The sequence below is a fragment of the Crocuta crocuta genome, unplaced genomic scaffold (assembly GCF_008692635.1).
Source record: "Crocuta crocuta isolate KB4526 unplaced genomic scaffold, BGI_CrCroc_1.0 scaffold77, whole genome shotgun sequence".
NCBI classification, from domain to species: domain Eukaryota; kingdom Metazoa; phylum Chordata; class Mammalia; order Carnivora; family Hyaenidae; genus Crocuta; species Crocuta crocuta.
In genome coordinates, this window is record NW_027532172.1 from 1,245,983 (window position 1) to 1,258,310 (window position 12,328).

The 12,328-nt window shown below is 54.0% G+C and overlaps 1 protein-coding gene across 4 annotated transcripts in view; it reads right to left on the reverse strand.

The window, feature by feature from the left end:
* The window catches only part of UNC13A (unc-13 homolog A), a 58,216-nt gene that overhangs the window by 28,247 nt on the left and 17,641 nt on the right, over nucleotides 1-12,328 (reverse strand). For all 4 annotated transcript variants that reach the window (XM_077777041.1, XM_077777042.1, XM_077777039.1 and 1 more), the window contains exons 8-13: nucleotides 12,254-12,289; nucleotides 8,916-9,123; nucleotides 4,904-5,449; nucleotides 4,567-4,675; nucleotides 2,725-2,771; nucleotides 107-185 (exon numbers count right to left, since the gene is read on the reverse strand). In XM_077777041.1, the coding sequence (XP_077633167.1) occupies nucleotides 107-185; nucleotides 2,725-2,771; nucleotides 4,567-4,675; nucleotides 4,904-5,449; nucleotides 8,916-9,123; nucleotides 12,254-12,289 (1,025 nt within the window). The remainder of the gene's footprint in view (nucleotides 1-106; nucleotides 186-2,724; nucleotides 2,772-4,566; nucleotides 4,676-4,903; nucleotides 5,450-8,915; nucleotides 9,124-12,253; nucleotides 12,290-12,328) is intronic.

Here is a 12,328-nt window from a genome sequence, read left to right on the forward strand (position 1 = left end):
CCCTTGCCAGCCCCTGGCCCCAGGTCTGCCATGGGCAGTTGTACAGGTTGAGCACTGCTTAGGGCAGGCCTGCTCTGCTGGGGGAGGAGAGGGCACAGGCGCTCACCAGGTCGCTCACGAGTGGAATGGGCTTCCTCTTGCGGATATCTGGCATGCTGTCAATGATGATGAGGCCACCGCCAGGGCTGCGGGACACACACAGGGATGTCAAGGGCCCAGGCTTCCCCCTTTCTCCCACAGACATCACTTGAGGCCTGGGCAGGACACATGATCTCCCCGGGTATTAAAGGTTGAATTGTGTCTCCCAAAGAGATAGATTTAAATCCTAGCCCCTAGGACTTCAGAATGGAGTGCTTTATTTGGAAATAGAGTCACTGCAGATGTCGATTAGTTAAGATGAGCTCATGCTCGACTAGGTGGGCCCCTAACCCAATATAACTGGTGCCTTTTAAAAAGAGACAGCAATGGGGCGCCTGGGTGGTTCTGTCAGTTAGGCGTCCGACTTCCGCTCAGGTCATGATCTTGCGGTTCATGGGTTCGAGCCCCGCGTCTGAGCTGTCAGCACAGAGCCTAGAGTCTGCTTTGGATTCTGTGTCTGTCCCTCCTCTGCTAACACTCTGTCTCTCCCTCTTTCAAAATAAACATTAAAATTTTTTTAAAAAAGAGAGACAGCAGTGGGACAAAAGAGACAGAGATTAGAGTGACATATCTATTTTTAATTTTTTTTTAACATTTATTCACTTTTGAGAGAGAGAGAGTCCAAATGGGGGAGGGGCAGAGAGAGAGAGGAAGACACAGAATCCGAAACAGGTTCTAGGCTCTAAGCTGTCAGCACAGAGCCCGACACGGGGCTTGAACCCACAAGCAGTGAGATCATGACCTGAGCCGAAGTCGGACGCCCAACCGACTGAGTCACACAGGTGCCCCTAGAGTGACACATCTAGAAACCAAGGAATACTGAGGGCTGCCGCAACTATCAGCAGCTAGCACGGCAGGGATGGAGACTCCCCTACAGGAGACAGAGGGAGAGTGGCTCAGCCAACAACTTGACTTTGGAATTCTGCCCCCCAGAACTATAAAAGAATATACCCATGTTGTTTTAACCTACCTACCGGGTAGTGTGTGACAGCAGCCCTAGGAAATGAAGAAGACATTGGGCCTCCACTTCCTCATCTGGGAAATGGGGAAGATGATGCAGTTGCCCAATCTTCACGGAAATTTGAATTAAGGCAGATCTAAGTAATAACCTCAGATGCTCACGAAACATTTCCTTAGGCTCAAAATTGACAATACGCATGTCTATTTGAAATCTGTCCTGGAAGGAGTGATTTCAAAGCTGATGGGAGGAAGGGAACTGGCAATTGTTTGTGCTATTCCTCTTGGCTATGCAGCTTTAGCATAGCTGGTGACTGGGAATGAGCTCTGTGAGATGATGCTACTGTGGCCTTTATGGACTCACCTTCCTGGGAGGTGCTCTCATCCCAAAGAGGATTCAGGTATGGCTTTTCTCTAGAAGCTTTCCATTGGCCAGGGAGAGAGATATCTGGGAGCCGTTGGCTCTGGACAAGCCCTGGGGTGCTATCCATGTGCCCGTGCTCCCTGGAGGATTGGGGCTTGGCGGCTCCCAAAATACACCTGTGCTTGGCAGCCTGCGCAGCCTGACCCTGCCTGCCTCACGGGTTTCTCCTGAGTGCCTTTCCCCCACAAGTCACGTGTCCATCCCTGTGTCCGTTCCTGCTTCCAGGGCTCCCCACTCAGGACACCGGCTCATCTGGGAGCCACAGCGTCTCCCTCCACGCCTCTGTTGGCAAAGGATGTACAGGGAAGGCAGTCACCCTACCTGCTGTTACTTTAAAACATTAGCATACTTTAAAAGTATCTCTTAGGGGCGCCTGGGGGGCTCAGTTGGGTAAGTACCCAACCCTTGATTTTTGCTCAGGTCATGATCTCACGGCTTCCTGAGATCAAGCCCCGTGTCAGGGTCTGCACTGACAGTGCGGAGCCTGCTTGGGATTCTCTCTCTCCCTTCTCTCTCTCTCTCTGCCCCTCCCCGCTTGCACTCTCTCTTGCTCTCAAAATAAATAAATAAAAATAAATGTTTAAAAATATCTTTATGTCTTCCAACCTCGCCACTCTGGCACTGAAGGAAGAAAAGCCCTGAAAATAAGCAACGTAAGAGCTTAGATATGACAAAACGCTCCACATAAGCCCTAATAACGATCATTAGAGAGTCATCATTAAAGAAAGAGCCAGCAGCCATAACAATCATCAGGGATATTGAGAAATGGAATCAGATTGGGCGGCTCAGTTGGTTAAGTGTCCCACTTCAGCTCAGGTCAGGATCTCATGGTTCATGGGTTCGAGCCCCACATCAGGCTCTGCGCTGACAGCTCACATTTATTGCTAGGAGGCAGTGGTCTTGGATAATGTGAGTGTCTGGGGCAAGGTACATACCTCTTTGGACTCAGTTTCCCCACCTGTAAAATAGGGGTAGCAGTCCTCCTGTGGGTTTGTTGTGAGGATTCAATGTGCTACTATCTTTGGCTTCTGTCGGTGGCAAATGTTTATGTTAGTGGCTACCTTATTTCACCCGATCTGTCCCTCAATCTGTCCCCTGTCTCAATGGAATGACTTGTCTGCCCTCACCGGACTGAGGCCATGGTGTGAAGCAGCCTCAAGCTCTGGTTCAAAACTTCCACCTACACCCACAACTCCGTCACTCACCCGCCTTTGAACCATAGGGATTTGGACATCTCTCCTTCTCCTCGGGCCTGCGTGACAGACAGACAGACAGACAAGGTCAGTTTGGCAGCCTCTCCCCAGGGCAGGGTAGGCTCCACATCCACTTTTGTTTCCTCTTTGGGCTGGATGTCAGGAGGCCTGGGTCCTAGTCCTCACTGTGTGTCCTTAAGCTCCCTCTGGGCCTCAGTTTGCCCATCTGTCAAGTGGGGAGAGAAGAGCTCCTCTCCACCACCCACCTCAGTAGGACTTGGTCTCCTTGTTTGTCAAACCTGGGGGTGTGTTAGTATCATCTCCAGCCAGAGCTCGTGCACTATAGTCCCGGGCTTCTCGTCCTTCTCTAAACTTCTTCAAGGCTCATTTGCTCATCTGATCTTGTGCCCCAGGGCCTTTGCCTGAGCTGTGCCTCTTGTTTGTATGCCCCCCTCCCCACCTACTGCTCCCGACCAGCCTCCATTTATCATTCAGATCTCAGTGTTGATCCAGGGTTGACAATCTTACCTCTTATGCAACTAAAGGGTGGCATGGTGGGAGAAGAAGGGGGAGGGCCCAGCACTCTCCTGCAATATCGTTGAAGTATTTCGGATATCATTTCTCCTCGAGTGTCATCTCCTCCAGGGAGTTTTCCTGATTGCCTTGGATTCATTTTATTCCCCTTCTATGAAACCCAGAGAGCCTGCCCATGTTTGTTTGGTTTTTGTCATATTTTGAGTTCCACCAGAGTAGCTGCTGGGTCTTTTTTCATTGAAATTGCTGACTTAGTGAAAGTTACTCAGTAGACCTTACACTGCACATTCTTTTCTACTCTTTGCATTTAGAACCATGCGATGTATTACTTAGTCCAAAAAAAATTTTCTATTTTAAAACATGAGAAATTTGATTTGAAATTTCTGTGGCTCTGATATTTGATGATCTAAGACTTTAAGAGTTTGTTTAGGATCTCCTATTGCCAGACTCACTCCAGTTTGGAGGATTCCCTTGGATAACGACCCTGCTCTGTCCCCAGCCTAGAGTGGCTTGGAAAATTGAAGAGATAAACGAATGGCCTCAATGCTGCTGTCTGACCCTAATGCTAATTCTTTTACCTAATTCCTTCTCTGATACTGACCAGACCTTAGACCTTCCCCCAACCCTGACTCTGGTACCCAGTAGGGTCCCAGGCACCGATCCCTGTCCCTAACACCAGCTGTAACCCAGACCTCTGACCTCTGACTGCTGCCCTCACTCTGACCTCTCTCTCTATCCCTAACCTCTCTCCCTATCCATGAGCTTGACTCTGACATGGCTGTAACCATGAGGTAGCTCCAGGTTCCAGCTGGCCTCTCCTTCTTCCCCACTCAGAAATCCCAGGCAGGCATGAAGGATGCTGGGCTGGGCTTTGGTGGGGCCAGTTGTTTGGGGGAGAGGGGCAGGCAGTCATGGGAGACCAGGGAAGGGCCCTTCTGGAGACAGATGAAGCCAAGGTGTAAATAGGGCCAGAGAGGGGTCAGCTTGGAGGGGCTGGGCCAGGAATGCCGGGGCCAGGACAACGGCAGGTGTGGGTGGGGCCAGGTTGGTGTGAGCGGGGCCACAGAAAGGCCAGGATGTATGAAGGAAGAAGCCGTGGTGGATAGGTGGGGGACAGTGGGCGTGGCCACACCGTTCGTGGGCGTGGCCACACCGTCCGTGGGCGTGGCCACACTGTCCGTGGGCGCGCCGCGGCAGGGCCCAGAGAAGGACCTAGGTGGACGGGGTATGGGAGTGGTGGGCAAGTGGACCAGCAGGTCTGGGCACGGCTGTGGGCAGGGCACTGGGCCTGACCGGACATCGGGTGCTGCTTTCGCTCACCTCCTGCAGCTGCAACCGCACTTTGTTGAAGGCTCGAAGCCAGTTGGCCTTGGCCCTGGACATGGAGTCCTGGCCCTCCTGACCTTCCTCATCCTCTCGTCGCCTGAAACTGAGGCAAGGGGCGTCGTGAGGCTCCAGGGCCGGCCCTCCCTTCACCCCCCACCCCTGCCAGTGATGTCGGGCCCTCCATGGCCTCTCTGGCCCTCCGGAGACCCAGTGACCCCCCTGCAGCCCCTCTGCCGGGCCTCAGCGCCCCTTCCGCTTTCCCGGCCATGACCCTGTGACGGACTCCCCTCCATTCCCCAGGGCCGCAGCACCACTGGCCCCCTCCCATTACCTCTCCTCAGACTTGGGGGGCTCTGACTCCGGTGCCCGCTCGCCTGCGGGCACCTCCTCCGGTGCGGCTGGCTCAGGGGCTGCCTTGGCCACGTCGCGGGCCTCAGCAGGTACGGCCGGAGCCTTTTCCTCCTTCTCCGCGGCGGCCGGCGGGAGGCTGACACGCTTAAAGTCTTTGGGCTCGGCCACGGCCACCTCTTCCCGCTGGGTGTAGCCGCGGATGTCGTCAGGCACCTCCTCCTCCTCCTCCTCCAGCTCCTCCTCGTCCTCAGGCAGCTCCTCCTCCTCCTCCTCCTCCTCCTCCTCCAGGAAGTCCTCCAGGTCGTCGTCCAGCTCCTCGTCCAGCTCCTCCTCATCCTGGTCCCAGCGCGGCGAGTCCTTGTGGTAGCTGACGGAGCTGTGGCACGAGTGGTACGAGTCCCGGTCCCGCTCGTCCTCCAGCTCGGAGCCCTGCAGGCTCTGCTCGTCCGGGTCGAAGTCTTCACTCAGCTGTGAGCTGCCCTGGCTCAGTTCCCCGGAGGAGGCGTAGCGACTGCTGCCGGTGGGGCTGCGGGGACCAGCGGGGGCTCAGCAGCGAGGCCGGGGCACCGCCTGACCCCGCCCCCAGCCACACAGGCGCCAGCACCCCGCCCTTCCCTCGGCACCGGCCGAGCGCCGATCCTGGCGTTTCCGGTCTGGGGATACAGGCATTAAACGCGATCGATGACCGATCGATGACGTCAGGGACCATCGACGTCCTACTGCGTGTGACTCCTGTCCCCGCGCTGTGGGGGCTGCAAATATGCTGGGGGCCCCAGTCAGCCCCTCACCTCCAGCCTTTGGAGACTTAGCGCTCCTGCAACTTGAACCTGACCATGCCTGGCTCTTGATGTCCGCAAATCTAGATGTGTTCCCGCCTGTCCCCAAGAGTACTTGCTTCCCATGGAAGCCACAGAGGGTCTTTTTCAAATCATAAACGCAAGCACATAAGCCCCTGTTCTAAAACCTTCCATAGCTCCCTAGAGCCCTTGGTATACAATCGGAGCCCTGCCTTACACCCCAGTTGTGGCTCAAACCCTCCAGCCTCCCCGCCTCACCTCCCTCCGCGGACCCATCTCTCCCCCCTGCCCCAGCCACACCAGCTCTCTCTCTGTTCCTCCAGACCCTACACAGGTGCCCACCCCTGAGCTTTTGCCCTCGCTGTGACTTCTTCCAGGAACACCCTTTTATCTGCCCACATCTCTTTCGGTGCCCGCCAACATGTCGTCTTTGAGTGAGTTTCCCCCACCCTCTGGCCAGTCCGGGTCCTTATATGCTCCTTACGTGCGCCCTGGGTCGTTCTGGACGTGACCAGGAAGAAACATCTATCCCTGCTTGAGGGCAGGCAGCGTGGCACGTGGGCCACCCCTCGTCCCCCTTCGAATCATTCAATCAGTCACTCAACAAACATCATCCCTTGTCTTAAGTACGTGCTCCACTCTCAAGGACCGGGACCCCTTTCCCCAGCCAACTCCAGAGATGCCGTAGGGAGCAAAATGGGAGTCTCTCCCTCTAGCCATTGTTTGCTCCTTTATGCGTTTAGTTAATGGCTTTTAGTGGCCCACCTTGCAGACAGCAAGGGACAGGTGAGGGATCAGCAAGTATTACTTGGCTGGAAAGGACTTCAACTCCCTCTGCTGACAAATAACCCTGAAGTCCATCCCGGCACATCCCGGGGCCCCTGGGGAGGGGCAGCCTCAGACCGGAATCCCAACACAGGCTGGATGTGTGCACCTACCACCTCGGGCACCACCTAAGTCGCCCCAGGCTCACCTTTGGGGCCACCCTCCCATTCTGGCTCTGACGTACTGAGTCCCAGCACAGCTCTCACCCCACTCAGATGCTTCCCCTGGCTCCTGCACCCCTGAGTTAGCCCCCATGGGCCTGCCTGATCATGATCTGGCGCCTGGTCTCCAGCCTGTGGCTGAGTGGTTTCCTCTGCCTGAAATTCCCTTCCTCGGACTTCTCATGTATCCTTCGAGGGCTAGCTCCCAGGCACCTTCCTCCGGGAAGTCCTCCTTACCCTTCCCCACTGCTAGAACATCCCGTCCTGCCCCTCTTTCCAGCCAAGCCCTGGCCAGTGGGATGGAGGGGGGGGGGTCTGTGTCCGGCTCTGTGTCCCCTGCCTCTTGGATCATCCAGCACCAGGCAGCACAGCCAGGATGGCCCGGGAGCCCGGCTTGAGTCACTCTCAGGGGGAATGCAAGCCATTTCTGCCTCTACATCCTCTCCCCCTTCTGGAGGGTCTCCTCTCACCCCTGTGTAGCCTGACCAAAGCACAAGAGGAGAGGATTCCTCTGTCCCCGCCCCCCTCCCGCCCCCCCCATCCTGTCCCCAAAGAGCTCACAGTAGACAGACTTCTCCAAGCAAACACTTTCTGGCATGTTCTCCGGGTAGGATGCTATGGTCACTCTCCGTCTCTTTTTCTCCAAGAGCAGATCTTTCCTTTCCTTTCTACTCACACTTGATATCTTCCTCTCCTTTCAGCTGTTTCCGACAGGTTGAAACTTTGTTGAAACTTTGTTCCTATAATCGCCTAAGTCTAAGCCAGTTTGAGAGTATGCAAAGGAAGGGGAGTGAGACTTTAAGGGAGGAAACGTATCCTTCGGGGAGCAAATATTTTGGAAAGAGACCCACAACCCAAAATCACACCAGGCCAGCGCCGGGCACCCCGTAGGTTCCCCATAAANTGTCCCGGAAGAGCTCACAGTAGACAGACTTCTCCAAGCAAACACTTTCTGGCATGTTCTCCGGGTAGGATGCTATGGTCACTCTCCGTCTCTTTTTCTCCAAGAGCAGATCTTTCCTTTCCTTTCTACTCACACTTGATATCTTCCTCTCCTTTCAGCTGTTTCCGACAGGTTGAAACTTTGTTGAAACTTTGTTCCTATAATCGCCTAAGTCTAAGCCAGTTTGAGAGTATGCAAAGGAAGGGGAGTGAGACTTTAAGGGAGGAAACGTATCCTTCGGGGAGCAAATATTTTGGAAAGAGACCCACAACCCAAAATCACACCAGGCCAGCGCCGGGCACCCCGTAGGTTCCCCATAAACACCGGTCCTCATGATTTACCGCTGTGTGGCCTCAAACAAGGGACTTAACCTTTCTGTGCCCTGATTCCCCCTCTGCCAAATGGGTCCCGTAATATTCCCGCCCAGAGGATGAAATGAGACGAGGCAGGGCAGGTTCTGGTCCAGCGCTGGGCACACAGTCGGCTCCAAATGGCACTCTCTGTGCTGTTTACCCAGCAGTCACTATGTAGCACGTTTGGACATCTCTCTAAGCGCTTTACAAACACACTATCTGTTTGATATCTTGTTTGTCCTTGTTCTGTCTGGAAACCAAGGCTGCAGTGATGGGGTCAGCGAGGAAGGACGGCAGGCACCACTTTCCGCCTCATGGGCTTGAGGACCAGCACCTCGCCCTGGGCAGTGGCATGGCCCACCTACTGGACAAGTCTGGGGACGACCTGCGTTCAAGGGGGTAGCGTGGACCGAGCAGGGGCAGCTCCCAGGCTGCTGTGCCCGTGCCTGCCAGCCAAAAGCAGGCCACGAAGGGGGGGGGGGGCAGGGTGATGCCAGGACCACCCGCTGGCTGCTCGCTTGGAGGCTTTTGTAGACCACCGGCCCCACCACCCTCCATTAGTGCTCGCGTCTTCCTCCGCCGGCCCCTCCCCTGCCCGGTGGGAGGGCACACAGAAACCAGTGCCCTTCAAGGGAGTGCCGAGGCACCCCTATGTTTCGGGGGCACCACTCAGGGGCCTCCTGACCTATCTCCCTTTCTTCAGCCAAAGTAGGTCCCCTTTTATCAAGCTTGCAAGGTTTTCTTACAAGATTTAGGGTAAAGAAAGGGCTCTATTACCGACAAGAGAGCATGGATGCTGCTTTCCTAGACCCGCTTAGGTCCCCCAAGTCCTCTACTCCTCTCTCCACTCTGGGACACAGAGCCAGATACATGCACGTGCACACACACGCACCCCCTCCTCCACCATGGCTACCTGAGGGCCCGCGGCTCGGAGAACTCCTCATAACTGTGCATGGAGTCGCTGTAAGATTCCCGGGAACCCAGGGGTGGTGGGCGGACAGAGTACTGGTGGACTGAGGCATTGGGCTGGGATGTGGTGTAATAGGGTGGTGGGATGCTGTTGCTTGTCTCACTGCGATAGTCACTGTCACGATCATCCACCGCACTGTCAGGGTCATCGTCTGGAAGAGAGAGGAGGGGAGGGAAGAGAGTGAGGAGGGGAGGGAGAGAGAGGGCGTAAAGCAGAGGCCAGCGCAGTCTCTCAGACTTTGGGAGTCTTCACTGTCTGCTAACCCAAGAAGAGGGATCTTTGCCAGAAGGAAGGAAGGATCTTGGGTCATATTAACAGAAGTAGAGGCTTGAGGATAAGGGAGGTGAAAGCCCTGCTTTGCCAGTCAGAGTGGACTCATAGTCTGGGATCCAAGGTAGGTCCTATAATGTAAGGAGGACAAGAACAAATTTGAAGGTGTCCTTCGGCTCAAACGTGAGCACGGACTTTGCCAAAGCCCAGGCTTTCTGAAAACAAGGTGAGTTTTTCCCCCAGGCAGTGAGCTTCCCGCAAGAGAAGTCACACAAATACTCACGGGGAGGTTTTTACAGGGAGATCAGGAGGACAAGGTTGGAGCATAAATTTCCTTTAACCCTCAGAGATTTCTCGATGTCCGAGGATGGGGATTCTAGACCTGAGCTCACGTGTGCAGGAACAAAGATGGGGGCTGAGGATACTACAGCCCTCGGAAAGATTAGATTCTTAGGTTAGCAAGACCATCGCATACCAGAATCTATCACTAACACGGAACAGGGTGAAGTGCTGAACTTCAAGTGTCTCATAAGAATTAAAGGATATTTTATTTTATTTATTTTTTTAAATGCTTTTTTTAAATTTATTTCTAGGAGAGAGAGAGAGAGACAGCGTGAGCAGGGGAGGGTCAGAGAGAGAGGGAGTCACAGACTGAAACAGGCTCCAGGCTCTGAGCTGGCAGTCAGCACAGAGCCCGACGCGGGGCTCGAACCCATGAACCGCGAGATCATGACCTGAACGAAAGTCGGACCCTTAACCGACTAAGCCACCCAGGCGCCCCTTAAAGGATATTTTAGTTTGGTTTGTTTCCCTTGATAAAAAGGGAACAGCATCGAAGGATATTAGATTGTGGTAGAGCAGTAGAGAATCAATTTAGAGGCAACCCTTGAAAGCAAATGGGCTGCAAAAATAGATAAATAAACAATAAATAAGTAAAATAAAGCCCTTGATTAGGCCCATGGCATCAGTTTACTGGTGATATTAAATGCCAAGGGGGTGGCTTGCCCCTTTTTATGCCTTTAGGTTTCTTTGCTCCTTTCCCAGATGTTTGTATATTTTCCTTGCCTTATTATTTGAATCTTCTAATTTTTCCCCAGTGAATCGTGTCTGTTTCTATATATTTGACACACAGGTCCATTTTTTATAAATGGAATGAACTGAGGGCACGTGGTGGCTCAGTCGGTTAAGCGTCCGACTTCAGCTCAGGTCATGATCTCACGGTTCCTGAGTTCAAGCCCCACGTCGGGCTCTGTGCTGACAGCGCAGAGCCTGGAGCCTGTTTCCGATTCTGTGTCCCCCTCTCTCTCTGCCCCTCCCCTGCTTACACAAACACACTCTCTCTCTCACTCTCAAAAATAAATAAACATTAAAAAAATGTTTTAATGGGGTGAACTGTTTCAAAAATTAATTTCATCCTTCAGGTAAAAACCTATTTGGATTCATTCCCTAAGTTATTTTTCCTTTTGAGAAACCTTAGATTCCTGTTCAGCTAGCAAAGCCGGCCTCGCCAAGGTTACCGTGGCCTCCCATTTTCTCATCTGACTTGGGCCACTGTGACCTACAAGCTTTTTATCCCTGTCACAGGCAGCCACCATCTGATGTGCTGTGTGCCATCAGTGCTGCCATTCCAGGCAGCAGCAGATGTGACTTTCCACGGCTCAGATCTACACGCATCAGGGTGTAACTGTGGGGCCACGGTGGCCTGAAGTGGGGGATCTGAAATCTAGACCGTCCCCCGGGGAACTCTGGACAAGTTGTCAATGTCACCAAACGGTTCCTTTGAGCAATTTGTTTTCTACCCCGTTCCCCGGGGGTATGGTCTTTAACCAAATTGTCATTCTTCCTGCCAAACTGTCCTTGACCCGGCCAAGACGTCTGTAGCCAAGCTGCACGAGGGTGTGGGTGTAGACACCGAATGGTTTGGGTTTTCTTCCCCCAACACCTTGGCTTGTTTCCGGGGCAAATGGTTTCCTATTGGATTATTTTCGCTTTCATCCTGCCTCTGCTTTTTGCCAAATGGTTTTTGACCAAAGTGCCTGCTCGCCCCAATAGGCGTTTTCAGCCACTTCTGTCGCCGCGAACTGGCCGGGTTGTCTTTGTTCTGCTAGACCCAATTACCAGCTTTCGCCAAATTGGCTTTAACCAAAAATACCTCTGTGTTTTTACTGTGTTGTTTGTTGATGGCAAACTGGTTGTTAGCGGGCCTTCTTGTTTGCCGAGTGCCTGTTTGGGCTGAATCGCTTTGGGACGAGTTGTTTGGGATCAAAGAGTTTGTAAACAGTTTCCATGGTCCCGGAGGGTGGGTGACGTGGATATTGTCCGTCAGGATATGGGCGCTGGGTGGGGGAGCTCCCAGGCGGTGGGGTAAAGAGGAGGTACATTTATGCTCAGGCTATAAGGCTGGATTTCTCTAGAAGGGGCAGGAAATGGAGAAAAGGGAGCTATTCCTTAGGGAGATGGATGGGCGTCCGACTGTGGGGGGAGGGGCTGGTCTCCAACCCCTGGGGTTAAATTGGAGGAAGACGGCAGGGGCTTTGGGAGTTGAGATCTCTGGAGCAATATGTGCCCCGGCGGTCCCTGTCAGGCCACTCATTCTAAGACCCTCTCCCCCTCATCCCTACCACCCTCTGAGGGACCTTGGGGCCCATTTCCAGGTGGAGGAGGAAGGTGGGGAGACATAAAAGCGGAAGAAGTCACAGGAGAAGAGATGACGTTATACATGGGGAACAGGGGGAAGGGGTCACGGTGCCCAGCTGGGGACAGACAGGTGTCTGGCCTAAATGCCCCCTCCTCCGAGCTGAATCCCTCCACCCCAGTAACGGCGACCGCTCCCAGCCAGGCAGGGCGGGACCCTCCAGGCGGACATTAATGGGCAGGGACAGGAGAGCCCAGGAGGGGTCTCGCCAGTCCTCAGGCCCCCCATTCCCCGGTGGGGGGCGGGGCAGGGGCCTCAGGGCTGCCCAGGCACCCGCCTCCCCGCGGCCTCCCAGAACATCAAGCCGAGTACTTACTCTGCTGCTCACCCCAGCCAAAATAATTCCAGTTGCCTACAAAGAGAAGAGGGGCAGAGATAATAAAAGGGAGCT